The 23,657-nt window shown below is 52.5% G+C and overlaps 1 protein-coding gene across 1 annotated transcript; it reads left to right on the top strand.

Moving 5' to 3' along the window:
• Positions 1 to 1,227: 1,227 nt before the first annotated feature.
• Positions 1,228 to 12,255, top strand: LOC144720822 (homeobox protein Hox-C9-like). Its single transcript, XM_078597896.1, has 2 exons — positions 1,228 to 2,066; positions 11,926 to 12,255. The coding sequence occupies exons 1-2, from the start codon at positions 1,274 to 1,276 to the stop codon at positions 12,168 to 12,170; spliced, it is 1,038 nt and encodes a 345-aa protein (XP_078454022.1). The 5' UTR covers positions 1,228 to 1,273; the 3' UTR covers positions 12,171 to 12,255.
• Positions 12,256 to 23,657: the final 11,402 nt, after the last annotated feature.

The raw sequence follows: 23,657 nt of genomic DNA, 5'->3' as shown, positions 1-23,657 counted from the left end.
AACATCGCCTTCAGCACTTGCCCCAGCAGCCTGTGCAGGCTTTGTATTCACTCGAGGATTATAATAAGATGCGCATAAAATGTTTAATATATCGTTGCGCAACTGCATTACAGCAGTTAAAACGATCAATATCTGCATGCCATTTCATCTGTGTTTCAGCTGGCATAATTATTTGAAGGTGTAAATAATGCATATTACATTTGCGTAGCTTTTACAAAAGGAAACAGACACAACAACAACAATATTTACAACAACAACAACAAAGACCAATACAAAATGCCCCCATATAGCCTTCATAGACTATTGGGGCAAGTGCTGTTAGCGAGTAGCGCCCATAAAGGCCACACACGCGCACACAACAACAACAACAGCAGCAGCTGCAGCAGCCACTCAGGATTGCACGGAAAAAACCCGACAGATACAAAACCTCAACGTGACCCTCCTCCAAGCGGGCTATTTGCAAGTGCCCCTCATGCCTTTTGCACCACCGCTTTGGAACAAACGCCGCGCGTGATTGCTCGCACAGGCTTCGCGTGTGCGAGTGCATGTGTACGTGTTCATTGCGGGGGGGGGGGGGAGCGGTAGTGTAGCGGTCAGCGCGCTCCGAGTTCGATTCCCGATCACGGCCAACACCAGCGACGATTACTTTATTCGAACCGGCCCCGGGCCTCCGCTAGGTCGACTCAACATCAAATGAGTACTCGGTGTGGTGTTGTAAACAGCGTCACTGGGGAGACAAAGGCGGCCGGGCGTTGTGCTGGCCACCCACCCTCTCGTGTGCTGTACCGGACTTTTGTTGATCGTTCGCTCGCAGCACTTTACCCAGCAGTCTGTTACGGGCTGTACGTCAAAATCATCAAATGTCTCTTGCTGAGAATCGCTTCGGACACTCAGCCCGGACACCACCCCCCCCCCTCTCCATCGGCGATCGTGGGCACAGTGCAAAGAGGAGAGACCGCGATCACGGCGGCTCGGAGCGAGACAGCGGCGATCGCCCCCCCCCACCACCACCCCCCATCCCCTCCCTCTGAGTGAACGAAGCGAGAAGGGACAAGGGGAGTGGGGAGTGTGCCGGGGGCAGGGGAGGCATTGGCGTTAGTGGTGGAGGAGGAGGCAGGGAAGGGGTGTGTGGAGTCCAGGGAGGGGGGGGGAGTAGTGGGGGGGTGGGTGGAGTAGTGGGGGGGTGGGTGGAGTAGTGGGGGGGTGGAGTAGTGGGGGGGGGTGAATCAGACTGCAGCGCGGAGACGCGAGGCGGCCGACCCGCGCGGTCTCCATGTCGAGCTCGGGGACCCTCGGCACGTACTACGTTCACTCGCTCATCGGCGGCGATGCGGCGGACGGAATGATGAGCGCCGCCTCCTCCGCCGCGGCCGCAGCAGCTGCAGCAGCAGCGGCCTCGGCCTCGCGGTACCCGGGCGGAGGTGGCGGCGGTGGTGGTGGTGGCGGCGGTGGTGGTGGAGGCGGTGGTGGAGGCGGTGGTGGAGGCGCGCACCATCCGCAGGCGGGCAGACCCGCGGCCCCCGTGCAGCTGAGCGAACACCCCGACTTCCCCTCGTGCAGCTTCCAGCCCAAGGGCTCCGTGTTCGTCTCCCCCTCCGCATGGTCGCCTATCCAGACGCAGCAGCAGCAGCAGCCGCAGCCCGGCGGGGTCTTTCATCCGCACGCGGCCTACGTGGGGCAGCCGCACCTCGCCGACGAGGGCGGACGCTTCGTGCGCTCTTGGCTCGAGCCCGTGGGATTCTCGGGGTTCTGCGGCGGCGGCGGCGGTGGGGTCAGACCCTCCTACGATTACAAACTCGAGCCTTTGCAGCAGCAGCAGCAGCAACAGCTGCTGCAACAGCAGCAGCAGCAGCATCGGCAGGCGGCGAGGAGGGGTGAGCGTTCAGACTCTGCCGCGTTCGATGTGTCGCCCGGCGCGTCGTCGTCTGCTGCGATGCACGCGGAGTTCCCGGCCGAGGCGCCCGCGGAGCGTCGAGAGAAGGCGCCCGAGGTGCCCGCGTTCCCGTGCGCGGACAAGGCGGAGGTGGAGTCCGAGAAGAGCGACGACAAGGTGCACATTGACCCCAGTAAGTAGGGCACCACACGCGCGCGCATGTGTGCGCGCCGTTGGTTTTGCACGGACACATCACACACACGACACGCAAAGACCAAAGATCTACCGCCCCCCCGTATGGCCTTGACGGAATGTTGCTGTTAGAGCAAGTGCTGTTGAGCGCGCACGAGGGGGTTGGTGGGTTGGCCAGCAAGCACACCCGGCCGCCTTTGTCTCCCCGGTGTCGACGTTTAACACACACGCATCGCCACGAGGTCCTCTTTGAGGCTGAGTCGACCTCGGGGAGGCCCAGGACCGCTTCAGATGACCGTCATTGATGTTGGCCGCGAGCGGGAATCGAACTGGGTTCGTTTAGGTTCGTAGCGCAGCGCTTTGATGACTACGTTACCGCTCCCCATACGACACACACAGACACACGCGCAGACGACGACACACACAGGCACAGACGACACACACAGACACAGACGACACACACAGACACGCAGACGACACACAGACAGACACACACGCGCGCAACTTGCACCACCAGCGATGCACAAGCGAGCCAGGGACATCTCCTCCTCCACTCGAGGGTTCGATTTGAGTCTCTGCTGCTTTGTTCTCTCCTAAGCGGTGCTGTTGCTGGTCTCTTGGTTATGTTGATCTGTGGAGGCGCTGTTATCGTTATGGGGTTTGTTTCTATTTAATGATGTCCGTCATTGTTTGGATTTTGTGATGGCAATGCGCGCGTTCATAAAAAGCATGTTCAGACGTTTTGAGATTCAATTATACATGAAGGACGCTTTGACATATACATAGCAAAAATCGGTATTATGGATATAACCAAATATGATTACGATAAATGTCGTTGGGGGTGCACAGTCGCGTAATCGTTTGGAGGGCGATTGTCCACTTGGCTTGTCTTCTCGGCGAATGAATTAATGAACGGACCACGAACGAACGAGTTAAATTAATTTTAACGCGATTTGCGCGGAAATATATATTTTTAGAATATTTTTGGGAAATACAAAGACGCTTCGCCGTCCGCCCCACCGACCGAGTCGTAGTCCCATCGTTAAGCCACGCGTTGTCGTTGTACCAACGTCGTTCGATTGACGTCCGGGCAGATTTATATTTTTTTGGGATGAAAATAAAAACCTTTACCCCCTCCCCCCGCCCCAAAACAAAACAAATTTCCTTTGAGAGTCAACGCAATTTGTTTGCGGCGAATAGAAGTCGACACGTATATGCACACACACACGTGTGTTGTTTTAGTCACAAGGACATATTTTGTTCTGGCAGTAAGGGACACAGTGGCGCGTTACTGTAGTCGTACACGTTTTTAAAGTATGCGTTTAACCGGGGAAATATACATGATATATAAAACAACATGATGTCCGATCCCACACTGCAATTTAAACAACACACGCGTCAACAACACTGACGCCCTCAACAATTGTGTGAAATCGGAGACGTTTCGGGAAATGGGCCTTCACATGCCAGGAAGAAACGTCGCCGATTATATATTTTTGTTGTTGTATTCGTTCAAGGCCATGCACTCTTGTATAATTATGCTTTTGCACATCTGCCAATGCCGCATTCTTCACCAAATAGCTTGCAACACTAAGCGTGCTTACGTTTGATGTTATAACATTTTTATAATAATACTGTAATCATAAGTTACCTAACTCGGACTGTCAATTTGTAAATGCACGTGTGCGTGTTTGCGTGTGCGTGTTTGTGTGTGTGCGCGCGCGCGCGTGTATATATATATAACAATGTCATAATGTTATAGTATTATTATAAAACAGACCATTACGTGTCATCATAGTGTGCGCCTTTTTGAGAGCACTGCGCAATTATGCACAGTGGACAAAAACTACAGACATGCAGGCGACACGACTGAAAAGCACAAAGAATACTAATGCACTGTACCACGCACAAAGCAGAGTTCAACATACATATATACATAGTCGATATACACACTCACGCATGTAGACTTGCACATCAGACTCACAGTATAGGCCGTGATTATATATATACTGTATAACACTTCTCCAAATATGTATAACCGCACGGCCAATGCATATATAAAGGGTGGGCCAAGAATCAGATCACATAGGGTTAGAATCATTATTTGTAAGAAATCATATAGTGGAATTTAATTGATGTTAACAACAAACGTGGCAAGCGATCTTTCATGAATAATATTTATGCACGAAGTATTTTTTTAAAAACAGTTGAGGACTTTATTTTAACAAATTGCAAATGTGTCATATTTGAGCATCCTTCACTTACGTGTCACGTCTCAAGTCAGTCACTCGACTTTCCATTTGTAAACGTCCTCTGAAAAGCGGAAACAAAATATATATTAACAGATTAATGAAAGACAAAAAAACACCACCTATGAGAATGTCTTAATGGCAGTGTTTTAATAAATATTCTAACTAACCCGATGTGGGGTGACTTCTGGGCCAGCCTGACCTCTGGTTGGGAATGCGGCCTCAAGGTCGCATCACAACGAGGGGCGGGGGGAGCAGGGGGAGACAGGGGGGGGGGCGGTAGTCGACCTCGTGTCGTTACAACACGAATCAACATCGCGTCAGGCGACAGAGACGGCAGCAAGGCACCGATCGTCTCATCCCACCACTCAGCACCACCCTTCCCCCGTCTTGTTCAGAATCTCAGTTATTTTTTTTGTTATTTTTTTGTTATTTTTCTTTGAATCTACCTACGTGACTTTACCGAAAGACCCAAAGAGTAAGAGCGCACGCGTTGGGTTAGTTTCATTGACAGGCTGTAGTCCCTTTTGTTTTTGAAGATTGTTAAGATGATGTGTGTGTGCACGTTTAATAATGTATGATTGGGAGAGAGCGATAGAGGCCCTATATGGTCACCACATTGCATTGCTATAGACGGACCCTCGTGAGAGATGCGGGCTGATTAGAGCGGGGGGAGTGGGGTTGCCTTTGTCCAGCAGTGGATAGATGATGGCTGCTACTGCTACGTTAGGGAACGCGTGCACAGTGCAGCTACTGGATGGAGTGTTGAGCCTACCGAGTGTAGCGAGGGATGTAATGCCGCCTAGTAGCAAGAGTAGCTTCAAATGCTACGGGCCCCGCACTCTCAAGGGCCTCGCGCAAAATGCTTTCAAGCGATCAATTCCGGTTCAGTGATTCTGCACTCGCTCTATTACTATAGTACTATACCGCCTTCGACTTTTACGAACGACCGGGTGTTTAAGGTTAGCGATTTTTCGTATTATCTGGCTGTATAGCAAATGCAAAAAAAAAATACACAATTACTTTACAATGCAAGTAAAAAAAAAAGTGCGTTTTAATATTTCTCTGTTTTTATTTTAGATTTAGGGCCACGTTATAACATCACGCAACGGACCCCGCACTGCCGCCGGTGCGTCGATTTTTTTGTCCCTTTGCCGCATACGCAAGGGAAGGCGGTTCAGCCCTTCGTCGTACAAGACAGCCACCAAGGCCGTGTTGAGCTTCACGCCACGTTCTTAGCGACTATGCACGCGGGGCAGCTTGTACGGGCAGCACGTCGGGACGTATCTTCGATGACACCGGCGATTGGACAGTTTTACGCGCTGACTTCACACACGCAACAAGCGGTAGTCGTTGTGTACGCTAATTGTCCACGTTGCCTATTCTCTCGTAACATTATTTATTACGATTGCAATCATATATTTGATGCAGGTCCGCTGTGCTGCGTTCATATTTGATGAATTGTAATACGATGCTTTGCGTTGTATTTGAGCATTCGCGTGCCGTGGCTGCACGTGTGCGCACGTTCCAAAACAATGAGGGTGAACCTTGCTGTTTTATGAGCACACGCGCGTTTTATAAGTGACAGGAGGGGGAGGGGGAGCGGGGGGGTCAGACCAGGTGAGGTGATGGACGAACGTGACACCGTGAGACGCCCTAGACGAGAACCTGCGTGCCTGTGTGTGTGCTGTGTGTGTGTGTGCTACGTGTGTGTGTTTCTTGTGTGTGTGCTACGTGTGTGTGTGCTGTGTGTGCTACGTGTGTGTGGTGTGTGCTGCGTGTCTGTGTGTTACGTGTGTGTGTGCTGTGTGTGTGTGTGCTACGTGTGTGTGTTTCTTGTGTATGTGTGTGTGCTACGTGTGTGTGTGTGCTGTGTGTGCTACGTGTGTGTGTGTGTGTGTGCTGCGTGTCTGTGTGTGTTACGTGTGTGTGTGCTGTGTGTGTGTGTGCTGCGTGTCTGTGTGTGTTACGTGTGTGTGTGCTGTGTGTGTGTGTGCTACGTGTGTGTGTTTCTTGTGTGTGTGTGTGTGTGCTACGTGTGTGTGTGCTGTGTGTGCTACGTGTGTGTGTGTGTGTGCTGCGTGTCTGTGTGTGTTTCTTGTGTGTGTGTGCTACGTGTGTGTGTGCTGTGTGTGCTACGTGTGTGTGTGTGTGTGCTGCGTGTCTGTGTGTGTGTGCTACTTGTAGTTGTGTGTGTTACGTGTGTGTGTGTTACATGTGTGTGTGTTACGTGTGTGTTACATGTGTGTGTGTTGTGTGTGTGTGCTACATGTACTTGTGTGTGTTTTGTGTGTGTGTTACGTGTGTGTGTTGTGTGTGTGTGTTGTGTGCTGCGTGTCTGTGTGTGTGTGTTGTGTGTGTGTTATTTGTGTGTGTGTGTTATTTGTGTGTGTGTAACGTCTGTGTGTTGTGTGTGTGTAACGTGTGTGTGTGTGCTACGTGTGTGTGTGTGCTACGTGCACTTATGTGTACGTGCGTGTACTTTTGTATGCGTGCGTGTACTTGCGTGCGTGTACTTGCGTGTGTGCGTACGTACTTACAAGTGTGACTGTGTGGTGGTGGTGGTGGTGGGAGTAGTAGCGCGCTGCGCTACGAACCCGGCATCCCGAATTCGATTCCCGCTCACGGTCAACACCGGTGACGCCTGTACGACCCTGGTCCCGGGTCCTTCCCTAGGTAGACTCAGCCTCAAATGAGTGTCCCTGGCGCGCGTGTAAACACGTCGCCACAATGGAGACAACAAATGGAGACAAAAGACAAAATAATAAATAAATAAACTCACGACGATTCGATCGCAACAAAAGCGGTCGTCGTTTTCGCTCCGCCTGATGAAGACCGCTCGTGTTGCGATCGAAACGTCGTGAGTTTTATTTTTTATTTTTTATTAACTTATTTTCTACCCACGTGACTTCACCGAAAACCAACCAAAGAATGTGAATTCCCGCAGTCACGGCAGTTTTGAGTCAAAATATATAGCGGAGGATCTGTTTCTGTGTGTGTGGCGGGGGAGAGCTGGGGCCGGTGGTTGTGATGGTGAGGTCACTGGATAGGCCACGAGCCCGTAGACCCCCCCCCTCTCCGAGTTCGATTCTCGACCAGGGTTATCATCAGAGGCGAGTTAAAATCTGCAGCGGTTCTGAGCCATCCTCACTCAGCCTGTGAGACGAGAGAACCAGAGCTGATTGATGCGTGGACGTCAACACTGAGGAGACAAAGACGACCGGGCCTGCGTCAAGGGGCCCAGTCGCACTGACCCATCGCGGGCCCTGTCGAACCTTGACAGGTTCCCCTTAACAGCTCTTGCCCCGACAGTGGACGCAGGCTATCCGGGCTATCTTTGTCTGTGTGCGCACGTGGTCTCTGTGTGTGTGTGTGTAAGCGGTGTGTGTGTGTGTGTCTGTGTGTAAGCGGTGTGTGTGTGTGTCTGTGCGTAAGCAGTGTGTGTGTCTGTGTATAAGCGGGGTATGTGTCTGTGTGTAAGTGGTGTACATGTGCTTCTGTGCGTAAGTGGTGTGTGTGTCTGTGTGTAAGCGGTGTACGTGTGTGTCTGTGTGTAAGCGGTGTGTGTGTGTCTGTGTGTAAGCGGTGTGTGTGTGTCTGTGTGTAAGCGGTGTGTGTGTGTCTGTGTGTAAGTGGTGTGTGTGTCTGTGTGTAAGTGGTGTGTGTGTGTCTGTGTGTAAGCGGAGTGTGTGTCTGTGTGTAAGTGGTGTGTGTGTGTCTATGTGTAAGCGGTGTGTGTGTCTGTGTGTAAGCAGTGTGTGTGTGTCTGTGTGTGAGCGGTGTGTGTGTCTGTGTGTGAGCGGTGTGTGTGTCTGTGTGTGAGCGGTGTGTGTGTCTGTGTGTAAGTGGTGTGTGTGTCTGTGTGTGAGCGGTGTGTGTGTCTGTGTGTAAGTGGTGTGTGTGTCTGTGTGTGAGCGGTGTGTGTGTCTGTGTGTAAGTGGTGTGTGTGTCTGTGTGTGAGCGGTGTGTGTCTGTGTGTAAGCGGTGTGTGTGTGTCTGTGTGTAAGCGGTGTGTGTGTCTGTGTCTAAGCGGTGTGTGTGTCTGTGTGTAAGCGGTGTGTGTGTCTGTGTCTAAGCGGTGTGTGTGTCTGTGTGTGAGCGGTGTGTGTGTCTGTGTGTAAGCGGTGTGTGTGTGTCTGTGTGTAAGTGGTGTGTGTGTCTGTGTGTAAGTGGTGTGTGTGTCTGTGTGTAAGCGGTGTGTGTGTGTCTGTGTGTAAGTGGTGTGTGTGTGTCTGTGTGTAAGTGGTGTGTGTGTCTGTGTGTAAGCGGTGTGTGTGTCTGTGTGTGAGCGGTGTGTGTGTCTGTGTGTGAGCGGTGTGTGTGTGTCTGTGTGTAAGCGGTGTGTGTGTGTCTGTGTGTAAGTGGTGTGTGTGTCTGTGTGTAAGTGGTGTGTGTGTCTGTGTGTAAGCGGTGTGTGTGTGTCTGTGTGTAAGTGGTGTGTGTGTGTCTGTGTGTAAGCGGTGTGTGTGTGTCTGTGTCTAAGCAGTGTGTGTGTCTGTGTGTAAGCGGTGTGTGTGTGTCTGTGTGTAAGCGGTGTGTGTGTGTCTGTGTGTAAGCGGTGTGTGTGTCTGTGTCTAAGCAGTGTGTGTGTCTGTGTGTAAGCGGTGTGTGTGTGTCTGTGTGTAAGCGGTGTGTGTGTGTCTGTGTGTAAGCGGTGTGTGTGTCTGTGTGTGAGCGGTGTGTGTGTCTGTGTGTAAGCGGTGTGTGTGTCTGTGTGTGAGCGGTGTGTGTGTCTGTGCGTAAGCGGTGTGTGTGTCTGTGTGTGAGCGGTGTGTGTGTGTCTGTGTGTAAGCGGTGTGTGTGTCTGTGTGTGAGCGGTGTGTGTGTCTGTGTGTAAGCGGTGTGTGTGTGTCTGTGTGTGAGCGGTGTGTGTGTCTGTGCGTAAGCGGTGTGTGTGTCTGTGTGTAAGTGGTGTGTGTGTCTGTGTGTAAGCAGTGTGTGTGTGTCTGTGTGTGAGCGGTGTGTGTGTGTCTGTGTGTGAGCGGTGTGTGTGTCTGTGTGTAAGCGGTGTGTGTGTCTGTGTGTAAGTGGTGTGTGTGTCTGTGTGTAAGCAGTGTGTGTGTGTCTGTGTGTAAGCGGTGTGTGTGTGTCTGTGTGTAAGTGGTGTGTGTGTCTGTGTGTAAGCGGTGTGTGTGTCTGTGTGTAAGCGGTGTGTGTGTCTGTGTGTAAGTGGTGTGTGTGTCTGTGTGTAAGCGGTGTGTGTATGTGTCTAAGCTGTGTGTGTGTCTGTGTGTAAGCGGTGTGTGTGTGTGTCTATGTGTAAGCGGTGTGTGTGTCTGTGTGTAAGCGGTGTGTGTGTGTCTGTGTGTAAGTGGTGTGTGTGTGTCTGTGTGTAAGCGGTGTGTGTGTCTGTGTGTAAGTGGTGTGTGTGTCTGTGTGTAAGTGGTGTGTGTGTCTGTGTGTAAGCGGTGTGTGTGTCTGTGTGTAAGCGGTGTGTGTGTCTGTGCGTAAGTGGTGTGTGTGTGTCTGTGTGTAAGCGGTGTGTGTGTCTGTGTGTAAGTGGTGTGTGTGTCTGTGTGTAAGTGGTGTGTGTGTCTGTGTGTAAGCAGTGTGTGTGTCTGTGCGTAAGTGGTGTGTGTGTGTCTGTGTGTAAGTGGTGTGTGTGTCTGTGTGTAAGTGGTGTGTGTGTCTGTGCGTAAGTGGTGTGTGTGTCTGTGTGTAAGTGGTGTGTGTGTCTGTGTGTAAGTGGTGTGTGTGTCTGTGTGTAAGTGGTGTGTGTGTCTGTGTGTAAGTGGTGTGTGTGTCTGTGTGTAAGTGGTGTGTGTGTCTGTGTGTAAGCGGTGTGTGTGTCTGTGTGTAAGCGGTGTGTGTGTGTGTCTGTGTGTAAGCAGTGTGTGTGTCTGTGTGTGAGCGGTGTGTGTGTCTGTGTGTAAGCGGTGTGTGTGTCTGTGTGTAAGTGGTGTGTGTGTCTGTGTGTAAGCGGTGTGTGTGTCTGTGTATAAGCGGTGTATGTGTGTGTCTGTGTGTAAGTGGTGTGTGTGTCTGTGCGTAAGCGGTGTGTGTGTGTCTGTGTGTAAGCGGTGTACGTGCGTGTGTCTGTGTGTGAGCGGTGTGTGTGTCTATGTGTGAGCGGTGTGTGTGTCTATGTGTGAGCGGTGTGTGTGTCTATGTGTAAGCGATGTGTGTGTCTGTGTCTAAGCCGTGTTGAAGTATTTCACGTCCTGCGCATCGGTACCAACTACCTGGGTGAGACCCCTCAGAGCGTTTACAACACATCCAGCAACTGATACCTCTGCTTCTGATATAAGCGACTCTTTCAGGCAAACTCGCTGTACTTGAAGGCACCATTGGGGAGACAAAGGCGCGTGGGGACGGTGTGGTGCGGCGAACAGACTACCCTTCATAGGCGCTCGCTAACAAAACTCGTTCCGCTTCTGATATGAGGCTAACAAAACATATCCGTGTGTATTGTGTACGTGTGTGTCTTTGTGTGTGCTTAAGCGTGTACATGTGTGTGTAATCTCATGGTGGGGAGCGGTCGTGTAGCAATTAGCGCGCTGCCCGCTCACGGCCAACACCGGTGACGACTAGGTTGACTCAGCCTCAATGAGTACCAGGTGCGATGTGTAAACATCGTCACTGGGAGGACAAAGGCGGCCGGGCGTGGTGTTGGCCGCCCACCCCCTCGTGTGCCGTGCCGGCCTTCATAGGTGCTACTCGCTAACAGCACTTGCCCCTACAGTCTGTTCGGGCTAAATGGGGGATCTTTGTCTTTAATCTTTGTATTCACATATCCGTGTGTGTATATTTGTACCTCTGCGGCCTGTATGCATCCCTACGTTTGTCTGAGTGCTTGTCTGTGTCTCTCTCTCTATGTGAGTCCTGTGTGTGTGTGTCTGTCTGTGTGTGTGTCTGTCTGTGTGTGTGTCTGTGTGTGTGTGTGTCTGTGTGTCTGTGTGTGTGTGTCTGTGTGTGTGTCTGTGTGTGTGTCTGTGTGTGTGTGTCTGTGTGTCTCCTGGCCTGGCATATGCGCGCGTGGAAACGTCACCGCCACGTCGTGGCAAATGGCGGCTGCTGCAGCTGCTGCTGTTGTTGTTGTTGTTGTGTGTCAGTGTTTATCTGTGTTCTGCGATCCTCTCCGTGTATGCCTGTCTCTGCGTGTGTCTGCATTGCTGTGCATGCATCTACGCGTGCGGGGAAGGTGGGGGTGTCGTGGTGAGCGCACCGCGACTACGAACCCGGCGACCCGAGTTCAATTCCCCCCCCCCTACACGACAATTTGAACCCCTCTCGGGCCTCGCCTAGGTCGACTCAGCATTAAATGAGCACCTGGCGAACCGAAGGCCACGCGCGCCTCCTCGTGCGCCGTGCCGGTGGAGCCGGCCTTCACAGATGCTGCTTGCGAACAGCACTTGCCCGATCGCTCCGTTAAGCCTACACGGGGGGGGGGGGGGGATCTTTATATTTTGTCTTGCAGTGGCGTGGTGTTGACCACCCACGCGTGCCGTGGCGGCCTTCACAGGTGGCTACTCGATAGCACCACTTGCCCCCGATACGAGGGGGGAGGGAGGGAGGGAGGTAGGGGGGGTTATCTCTGTATGTACGTGCGGTGCCTGCCGATGGCGCTGCGCGTGGAAGGCTGCCGCGTTGTCGCGTGTGCCGCACCCGCAGACAACCCCACCGCCAACTGGATCCACGCGCGACCCTCTCGCAAGAAGCGCTGTCCCTACACCAAGTACCAGACGCTGGAGCTCGAGAAGGAGTTCCTCTTCAACATGTACCTGACGCGGGACCGGCGCTACGAGGTCGCCCGCGTGCTCACGCTCACCGAGCGTCAGGTGAAGATCTGGTTCCAGAACCGGCGCATGAAGATGAAGAAGATGAACAAAGATCGGGGCAAAGATCTGCGTTGCTGAAAGTCTCCGTGCCAGGCTCACACATCCGTCCGTCGTGTCCCACTGCGAGAGGCGGGTTGGATGGACTTTACTCGACAGAGAGAGAGAGAGATAGTGATACCTCGGTTTGCGTCGGGGATGCGTTCCCGAAAGGCTGCGACGACGTTCTGTCGAGACGGCTTGGAGGAGGTGAAGGATGATGAGGCGACGGATATCGAGGCAGGACGCTGTCTGGGACGTTGAGTGCGGGGGGGGGGGGTAAAGAGTGGGGGGGGGGGGCAGAGACGTAAATCGGAGGGGGTGGGGGGTGTTATTACTGTGCATATATACAATTATAATAATTGTCCCAAATCCCGAATGCTCGCGGGAATGCTGCGGATCTTGGGGCGAGCTCGCTGTTCGCCCGTTGTACATTGCCGTTGCTGCTCGTTTCACGGTATGTTTTATTTACAATGCGCTCGATGCCACACACACACATATATATGATGGATATTAAAATAAAAAAAACAACGAAAATGGCGTTTCGGCTATATTTGAGTAAGGTGAGAGAGAGAGAGACACGACTACAGATGTAATATTACGACAGATAGCAAAGAAGGGCCCGCCCCTGCGAGATTCGCCGTGGGCCTTCATCCAGCGATGGACAGATCGTGGATGACGACGCTGCAGGGGGACGGAAGGCGGAAATAATCGACTACCCAACCATCCTGCCCCGTATCGCCTTCACAGAATGTTGGGGCAAGTGCTGTTAGCGAGCAGCACCAATGAAGGCTACCGGCACTGTGGCGCACACGAGGGGGTGGGTGGGTGGCCAGCACCACGCCCGGCCGCCTTTGTCTCCCCTAGTACCAATGTTTACACACCGCACCAGGTACACACTTGAGGCCGAGTCGACCTAGGGGAAGGCCCCGGACCGGTTCAGATAATCGTCGCCGGTGTTGATGGCCGCGAGCGGGAAGCGAACTGTGGTTGGGCGTGGTTCGTAGCGCGGCGTAGCGCTAACCACTGCACCACCGCTCCCCACCGGACTAAGGCGACAAAGGCGACCTGCGTGGTGGTGGTTGGTGGTGGTGGTCACCCGCACACCAACGACCCCCCCCCCCTCCCCTCGTGTCGTCCTTCACCGGCACTCGCGAACAGCACTTGCCCCCCAAAAGGAACGCAGAGTGCACACACGAAGTCAACGGATGCCCCGCGTGTAGCCCTAGCAGGCTGTCGAATGAACACACACGCGCACACACACGAGCGCGCACACACGAGCGCGCACACGATTCGGGGTGGTGCGTTTTCCTCCTCTCGCGCATTTCGATGGCCGTGTTTGGGTGCTCGTTGCAGACGCGTGCAGCATGCGGAGGAGCTGGACAGGGGCCGGAGGTGAGAATGGGGGGGGGGGGGCGGGGGGGGGGCGGAGCGTGGGTGACGAGAGCCGTGGGGGGGTGGGGGGTAGTGGCAGGAGGGGTGAGTGGGATGATAATTCTCCACCCCCGCGTAGCCGACCCCTCCTCCCCCGCTCGACCCTTCGTGTACATGCCGGATGTGCACTTGTGTATGCCCCCCCTCGCACAAGACAAAGAACCTGGCCCCCTCCCCTCCCCTCCCCCCGTAGAGGCCTCAACAGAGTGCTTGTTGGGGCGAGTGCTGTTAGCGAGCGCCTGATGAAGGTCCGAAACGGCACACAGGTGGGGGGCTAGCACCTCGCCCGGCCGCCTTTGTCTCCCTAGCGGTCGATGTTTACACAGCGCGCACAAGGCAACTCGCTCGAGTGCCGAGGCGACTCCGAGATGGGCCCAGGACGGGGTTTTCAGACAATCGTCACCGGGTGGTGTTTTGCCGTGAGCGGGAATCGAACTCGGGTGGCCGCCGGGATCGTAGCGGAGCGCGCTAACCGCTGCGCCACCGCTCTCCGCACACTCCACGCGTCCCGTGATCGTGAACCTGCTGCCCGCATGCGTCTGGATGCAAAACACTCGCCACCACCAACGCGAGCGTGTGCTTAAACTGTGAACTTCTGTTGGTTTTTGTTTGTGGGGGGGGGGGGTGTAAAGATTGTCGCGTAATATTCCTTTCATTTATCGTTGGCGTCTGCGATGTAAATATAAGTATTTTAAAGAATAATAATAATAAAATATTAAGCGTTGAAATCAAAGGAGTTCGCTTCCGGTGTTAAGAGAAGGGGTCACGTGACACTTGCACAGACATCGAAGTTGGAGCAAACCTCTCCCGCTCACAAAGACAAAGGTCCCCCCTATAGCCTTTACCATGCTGCTGGGGCAAGTGCTGTTAGCGAGTAGCGCCTATTAAGGCCAGAACGGCACACGAGGGGATGGGTGGCCAACACCACGCCGGGCCGCCTTTGTCTTCCCAGTGCCGGCATTTACACACCGCACCAGGTACTCGTTTCAGGCTGAGTCGGCCTAGGGGAGGCCCATGGATTGGAACACACGCTGACTGAGACACACACCAGCGTATGTATGTTTGTATGTATGTTTAAAAACGTGCTTACGCGTTAGGTTTGTTGCAATGTCGAATCGTGTTGTGCTTTGACGTGCGTTGAATATTACAAAAAACGACTGCAGATACACGAGTGGATATACACACACACATTCCGACTATAATCACCCACCAATGTCTGTCGTTAGGGCTCGTGACGTCACTCCACATCGGCCAGCCCCCCTAATTAATATTCATGAGCAGGTGACGTCCTCCAAATGGACACCCCCCCCCCCCCTCATTAATAATCATGAGCTGGTGACGTCACTCCACATGGAGCTCACCCCCCTCATTAATAATCATGAGCAGGTGACGTCACTCCACATGGAGCACCCTCCCCCCTCATTAATAATCATGAGCAGGTGACGTCACTCCACATGGAGCACCCTCCCCCCTCATTAATAATCATGCGCAGGTGACGTCACTCCACATGGAGCTCACCCCCCTCATTAATAATCATGAGCTGGTGACGTCACTCCACATGGAGCACCCTCCCCCCTCATTAATAATCATGAGCAGGTGACGTCACTCCACATGGAGCACCCTCCCCCCTCATTAATAATCATGAGCTGGTGACGTCACTCCACATGGAGCACCCTCCCCCCTCATTAATAATCATGAGCTGGTGACGTCACTCCACATGGAGCTCCCCCCCCTCATTAATAATCATGAGCAGGTGACGTCACTCCACATGGAGCACCCTCCCCCCTCATTAATAATCATGAGCAGGTGACGTCACTCCACATGGAGCACCCTCCCCCCTCATTAATAATCATGAGCAGGTGACGTCACTCCACATGGAGCTCCCCCCCTCATTAATAATCATGAGCAGGTGACGTCACTCCACATGGAGCTCCCCCCCCCTCATTAATAATCATGAGCAGGTGACGTCACTCCACATGGAGCTCACCCCCCTCATTAATAATCATGAGCAGGTGACGTCACTCCACATGGAGCTCCCCCCCCCCCTCATTAATAATCATGAGCTGGTGACGTCACTCCACATGGAGCTCCCCCCCCTCACTAATAATCATGAGCAGGTGACGTCACTCCACATGGAGCTCCCCCCCCTCATTAATAATCATGAGCAGGTGACGTCACTCCACATGGAGCTCCCCCCCCCCCTCATTAATAATCATGAGCAGGTGACGTCACTCCACATGGAGCTCCCCCCCCCCTCATTAATAATCATGAGCAGGTGACGTCACTCCTCATGGAGCTCCCCCCCCCCCTCATTAATAATCATGAGCAGGTGACGTCACTCCACATGGAGCTCCCCCCCCCCTCATTAATAATCATGAGCAGGTGACGTCACTCCTCATGGAGCTCACCCCCCCCTCATTAATAATCATGAGCAGGTGACGTCACTCCTCATGGAGCTCCCCCCCCCCTCATTAATAATCATGAGCAGGTGACGTCACTCCTCATGGAGCTCCCCCCCCCTCATTAATAATCATGAGCAGGTGACGTCACTCCACATGGAGCTCCCCCCCCCCCTCATTAATAATCATGAGCAGGTGACGTCACTCCACATGGAGCTCCCCCCCCCCCTCATTAATAATCATGAGCAGGTGACGTCACTCCACATGGAGCTCCCCCCCCCCTCATTAATAATCATGAGCAGGTGACGTCACTCCACATGGAGCACCCTCCCCTCATTAATAATCATGAGCAGGTGACGTCACTCCTCATGGAGCTCACCCCCCCCCTCATTAATAATCATGAGCAGGTGACGTCACTCCACATGGAGCTCCCCCCCCCTCATTAATAATCATGAGCAGGTGACGTCACTCCTCATGGAGCTCACCCCCCCCTCATTAATAATCATGAGCAGGTGACGTCACTCCACATGGAGCTCCCCCCCCCTCATTAATAATCATGAGCAGGTGACGTCACTCCACATGGAGCTCCCCCCCCTCATTAATAATCATGAGCAGGTGACGTCACTCCACATGGAGCACCCTCCCCCCTCATTAATAATCATGAGCAGGTGACGTCACTCCACATGGAGCTCACCCCCTCATTAATAATCATGAGCATGTGACGTCACTCCACATGGAGCACCCTCCCCCCTCATTAATAATCATGCGCAGGTGACGTCACTCCTCATGGAGCTCCCCCCCCCCTCATTAATAATCATGCGCAGGTGACGTCACTCCACATGGAGCACCCTCCCCCCCTCATTAATAATCATGAGCAGGTGACGTCACTCCACATGGAGCTCCCCCCCCCCTCATTAATAATCATGAGCAGGTGACGTCACTCCACATGGAGCTCACCCCCCTCATTAATAATCATGAGCATGTGACGTCACTCCACATGGAGCACCCTCCCCCCCTCATTAATAATCATGAGCATGTGACGTCACTCCACATGGAGCACCCTCCCCCCTCATTAATAATCATGAGCAGGTGACGTCACTCCTCATGGAGCTCCCCCCCCCCCCTCATTAATAATCATGCGCAGGTGACGTCACTCCACATGGAGCACCCTCCCCCCTCATTAATAATCATGCGCAGGTGACGTCACTCCACATGGAGCACCCTCCCCCCTCATTAATAATCATGCGCAGGTGACGTCACTCCACATGGAGCACCCTCCCCCCTCATTAATAATCATGAGCAGGTGACGTCACTCCTCATGGAGCTCCCCCCCCCCCTCATTAATAATCATGCGCAGGTGACGTCACTCCACATGGAGCACCCTCCCCCCTCATTAATAATCATGCGCAGGTGACGTCACTCCACATGGAGCACCCTCCCCCCTCATTAATAATCATGCGCAGGTGACGTCACTCCTCATGGAGCTCCCCCCCCCCCTCATTAATAATCATGCGCAGGTGACGTCACTCCACATGGAGCCCCCCCCCTCATTAATAATCATGAGCTGGTGACGTCACTCCACATGGAGCTCCCCCCCCCCCTCATTAATAATCATGAGCTGGTGACGTCACTCCACATGGAGCCCCCCCCCTCATTAATAATCATGCGCAGGTGACGTCACTCCTCATGGAGCTCCCCCCCCCCTCATTAATAATCATGAGCTGGTGACGTCACTCCACATGGAGCTTCCCCCCCCTCATTAATAATCATGAGCTGGTGACGTCACTCCACATGGAGCTTCCCCCCCCTCATTAATAATCATGAGCGGGTGACGTCACTCCACATGGAGCTTCCCCCCCCTCATTAATAATCATGAGCAGGTGACGTCACTCCACATGGAGCACCCTCCCCCCTCATTAATAATCATGCGCAGGTGACGTCACTCCTCATGGAGCTCCCCCCCCCCTCATTAATAATCATGCGCAGGTGACGTCACTCCTCATGGAGCTCCCCCCCCCCTCATTAATAATCATGAGCTGGTGACGTCACTCCACATGGAGCTCCCCCCCCCTCATTAATAATCATGAGCAGGTGACGTCACTCCACATGGAGCACCCTCCCCCCTCATTAATAATCATGCACAGGTGACGTCACTCCTCATGGAGCTCCCCCCCCCCCTCATTAATAATCATGAGCATGTGACGTCACTCCACATGGAGCTCCCCCCCCTCATTAATAATCATGAGCAGGTGACGTCACTCCACATGGAGCTTCCCCCCCCCTCATTAATAATCATGAGCTGGTGACGTCACTCCACATGGAGCACCCTCCCCCCTCATTAATAATCATGAGCAGGTGACGTCACTCCACATGGAGCTCACCCCCCTCATTAATAATCATGAGCTGGTGACGTCACTCCACATGGAGCTCCCCCCCCCTCATTAATAATCATGAGCAGGTGACGTCACTCCACATGGAGCTCCCCCCCCATTAACAATAATTAGCGGGTGACGTCACTCCACATGGGGGGGGGGGGCCGAGGCGCCTCCTCCCCCCCCCTCGGCGTCAACTCACAGCCCTCACTGCAAAGGCAGAACCCTCACGTCACGTGATCTCCGTCACGCTGTTGAGACATCAAAGTAAAAGGGACGTCGTGATGATGAACAAGGGATTATAATTCTAGATTTGAAGCTTTCGTGACTGCAAGGAATCATATTCTTAGGTTTTTGTTTTTTTCGGTAAAGTCACGTAGGTAAAACATCAAAATTAATGAAAATAAAATAAAATTAATTAATTAATTTTGATGTTTTACCTACGTGACTTTACCGGAAAAAAAAAACCTAAGGGATTAGAACCTTGAAATGAAGTAAGTCTGTGTCACCGCGCCCTTACAAATTGCACACGAATTGATGCAATGAATATATCACGTCGCGGTCTGCTTTGCGCTTACAAGTTTCAGATGTACTGCAATACACCCGTCCTTGGACGTGCAAAAGGCTCGTGCATAAATATAATCATCCATTACATGCAACGCTGAGTGCACAAGCACGAAATTGTAACCTAATGGAAGTCAACATTTTAATGGCCACATCAACTGCGGCTTCGGCTACCGGGCTCACGTTGCGAGATGCTCGAGTCGGTGCGAGGGGGGCGGGGGCAGCCGTGGCGATGACGACCTTCCTCGGGCCCCCCGGGGCTTACTGCTACTGCCGTCGTGTTTGTGAGATGATTATCTCGTCTTATATATTCATACGGCGCCTTTGTCCAAGGCGCTAAAAAACAAAACGAGTGGTACAATGAGGGTAGCTAAAGGTGATATGGTGAAATAGAGATGTGGTATGGGGGAGGGAGGTTCGTGGGTACAGGAATTACTAGGGATGGAGGGATCCTGGATGGGCCATTGGAGAGATGGTGGGTCTTGAGAGAGGGGCCAAAACTAGACGGGGAGGGTGCTCGTATTTTTTTGTTTGTTTGTTGAAAAAAACTGAGTTGTCTGGAAGACCCCGTGGTGAATGGTGTGGGCTGTGCCGTGGTCGAGATTCGGGGATCCTGGGGAAACACGTGCAACTGCGGGCTATGAAGGAGGCAATGGCACCCGTTCTATGTCCAGTCAGACGCCGTTTGTAAGGCGCCCACAATCACGCGCTCAATTTGCCCCGACGATGATGAGTTGACAAGCTGGTGCCGGAGATTATTTACGATTTAAACCCCACACCACCACCACCATCACCACCACCACCACCATCACCACCACCACCAACACCACCACCACCCCACCATCACCACCATCACCACCACTGTAAACTCGCGTTGCTATGATGTTCAGTATTTGTTTACCACCACCACCACCATCACCACCACCACCACCCCACACCAACACCACCACCACCACCCCACCATCACCACCACCATCACCACCGTAAACTCACGTGGGCTATCATGTTCAGTATTTGTTTACCGAGCCTCCATGAGTGCCCTGCTTGACTTTGTTTACGGTCGATGTCCCCCTTAAGTCCGGGCCAGATTAAGTTGGTACTAGTATCCTCAGGCTAATAGGGGGGGGGGGAAGGGTCTCGTAATATTTCACCAATTGTTTTTTTTATGAAGTCATCAAACAGATGTATTTATCTACGGACCTACGTAAAACACTAGCAAAGCAATTCTACTCAAGGTGCATTAACCAAACATTAATCACTCACTGCACTAATTTCCCCAAAAATAATATATATTCACCACACCCCCCTCGCTTTCGCTGCCGTGGCAAAATCACGAATGCTGCCATCGTCATTAACACCCCCAATACATTCTAGATTTGAAGCTTTCGTGACTGCAAGGATTCATATTCTTAGTTTTTTTCGGTAAAGTCACGTAGGTAAAACATTAAAATGAATAAAAGTAAAATAAAAAATAAAATAAAAATCACGACGTGACGGTTCCACCTGAAGACGGAAGCTTGTGTTGCCTCCGAAACGTCGTGATTTTTATCTTTATTTTATTTTACTTTTATGAATTTTAATGTTTTACCTACGTTACTTTACCGAAAAAACCTAAGAATACCCCCAATGCATATTCCCAGGGTCACGCGACTGCCGCTCAGCTGTTACTCAATCAGAATCTTTATTTAGACTGCGGCAAGACATCCGATGAGCCATGAAGCTCTTTGTGTGTCTCTCTCTCTCTCTCACACACACAGATGTCCAGTCTGGGCATGTCGGCAAAGTTACACTTCAATCGTACAATGGAGGGGCATGAAAGAGGGCCAACAGGATAGGGGCCATCCATTTCGTAGGTAACGCAAAAATCTGTCAAAACTTGACCCCCCCCCCCTCCCTGTACACACGCGGACTTCTTACACCCCCCACCTCCGAATCCTATAGAACGGCCGATATTTAATCGATGCAGAAACGATCAAGGATTAATAATATTCACGCGTCTAAGCAAACAGATAGTCCACCGTCGGACTATCGAACTCACTTGAAGGCCAATGTAGACAAATTATTATCGAGGTTTCACCACCCCCACCCCCCGTACGTACGTACATTGTCAGTAGACACCCCCATACGCAAGCGTGCGCATTTGGGTGACCCCCCCCCCCGCTCCCCCTCCATGCGTACGTACTCAATGGATGGCCCCAAACGAGGGAGGGCCTTATTAGCCTGTTGGGTGAATCCGACCCAGCCCTGAGCTTGTTCCGCCGGTGTGCATCACCAATGCGCCACGGTGCCTCTGAGATGTTAACTACATCGCCTGGTATACAGGAGGTCGTGCGTTCGATCCCGACCTTGACGCCTGCTGCTGTATCTCTCTCTCTCTCTCTTCTCCCCTTGGTCGCGTGGAATTTTTGTGCGGGTCCTCCGGTTTTAATTCTAGATTTGAAGCTTTCGTGACTGCAAGGATTCGTATTCTTAGGTTTTTTCGGTAAAGTCACGTAGGTAAAACATTAAAATTAATGAAAGTAAAATAAAAAGTAAAATAAAATAAAAATCACGACGTCGTGATTTTTATTTTATTTTACTTTCATTAATTTTAATGTTTTACCTACGTGACTTTACCGAAAAAAGATAAGAATATCCTCCGGTTTTCCTTTTAGCCTCCACATTTAGAAACGTGCGTTTCGAGAGTAGCTGGTTGCTATAAATGTCCACGTGACAAGCGACTTTGTTGAGCTAAGAAGAAAAGAGCTGAACAGCTCGGTGGGCCTTAACCTGGTAGAACAAAACAGTTTCACAGCGATCAACTCAACAGCGCCGTCGTGCAACGCGGGGTCGTAGCGATGATGGGGGAGGGGGTGGCCCTCTAAATGAATGCGCGCTCATCTCACGCTGCAGATATGCGTACCGACAGCCCAATGCCGTGAAACACACACACACACGATAAAAAAAAACACACGTAATAAACGTAATTAAATCGCAGACAGTGACGGATGATGACAAAAAAAACCGGCTCCTCTGGGCTTACGCGAAGCGATTAGGACGACTTCTGCTACTAACTTCTGGGTTTTTAGCCAACAATATCAAGTTCATCCCCGCGGATATACACACACACATCTAATAGTCACACACACAGTCGCGTGCTTCACATGAGTTGTGGCATTTCGAGTGTTGATACCAGGCCAAGTACAACATTTGATAACGGTGAAGTGAATCTCTATGGGAATATATATATACAAATATTATAAAGATAAAAAGATCCCACGTATAGCTTCTAACATACCGTTGGGGCAAACACTGTTATGGAGTGCCGATGCCTCTCGGTGCGGCACACGAGGGAGTGGGTGGCCAGCCCCACGCCCGGCCGCCTTTGTCTCCCCTAGTGACGTTGTTGACGCACCGCACCAGGGACTCTTTTGAGGCTGAGTCGACCTAAATATATACCCATTTAGATACACACGTATCGATACATAAACAAACACACACACACAGAGCACCCCAATTCATATCGGCCACAGTTAAGACACCAAACCAATAACACGATTTAGCGATAGGCCGCATTATGTCCGTGTGCTACGTTGAACTTCTTTCGCACCGTACTCGGCGTCTCTTTCCGAGGCCGGGGCGCACACCGTTGATGCCCGCCACGACGATAATTCGGAATTGCGTCTGGCCACAGGAGCGGACATCCCAGCTGCCCGTGCGACGATGACAACAACAACAAACAAACACAATGCACCGGACGGCGAAGCAGTAAAACTCTGGCCGGAGCTTCGTGGGCTATTAGCCCCCTCACCCCCACAGCACCCCCCCCCCCCACATGCCCTCAGCACCAGAGAACAAAGCGGTTTGGTTGACCGGCACAACGCAAACGCGACGCTCCCTCGCTCGACCGCCTTTGTCTCCCCCAGTGGCTGTGTTTACACGTCGCATTACGTTGCCACCCCAACCCCCACCTCCACCCCTCTTCTCTCCCTCCTCCCCTTCAACCACCACACTCTCTCCATCGCGCACGGAAGTGTCGTGTGATGGCGACACGTTCGCTTCGAGCAAAAAACGCGTTTCTGGCCACGCGCGCGTCTCGCGGCCCTATGCAAGTTCGTGAAAAAAGGGGCCCAATTTGCAAATGATGGCAAGTAAAAACCTGGAAGCCGCGCGAGAGGGAGAGACGGTTTTGTTGGCACCGTTCCCCGAGAGGACGCTGCGTCTGCGCAGAGAGACACAGAGATAAACCAAAGTGTTAAACATTTGGGTAATGCCTATTTATAACTCGTACACTGTAAAGTCTAAACTGTGGATATGTGTGTGGGGCGTGTGGGGTGTGTGCTGTCTTAGCGTTAGTGTAGCGGTCAGTGCGCTGCGCTACGATTATTTGAACCGGTCCTGGGCCTCCCCTATGTCGACTCAGCCTCAAACGAGTACCTGGTGCGGTGTGTAAACATCGCCACGTGGTGCTGGCCACCCACCCCCTCGTGTGCCCACGGTGCCGGCCTTCATTCATAGGCGCTCGCTAACAGCACTTGCCCCCGACAGTCCGTTTGAGGCTGGGATCTTTGTCTTTGTGTAAACACCTTGAGTGTGGCGTGTGTGCTGTGGGCATCCCATTCGCCCGCAATGCCCCTTGCGTGCACATCAGGCGTACAGGGCCTTAACAACCCTCTCGTTGTTGGGGGTGGATGCGCCTGGACAGGAGTGGAGTGGTGTGCGAGGTGTGTGTGGTGTGTGGGTGGTTTGTGGGTAAGTTGTTTACGGTGGCGGCGGTGGTG

The sequence above is a fragment of the Lampetra planeri genome, chromosome 1, assembly GCF_965212315.1.
Source record: "Lampetra planeri chromosome 1, kcLamPlan1.2.h2, whole genome shotgun sequence".
Classification (NCBI taxonomy): Eukaryota; Metazoa; Chordata; class Hyperoartia; order Petromyzontiformes; family Petromyzontidae; genus Lampetra; species Lampetra planeri.
Note: the sequence above shows the minus strand (reverse complement) of the source record. Positions and strands in the feature narration are given on the sequence as shown.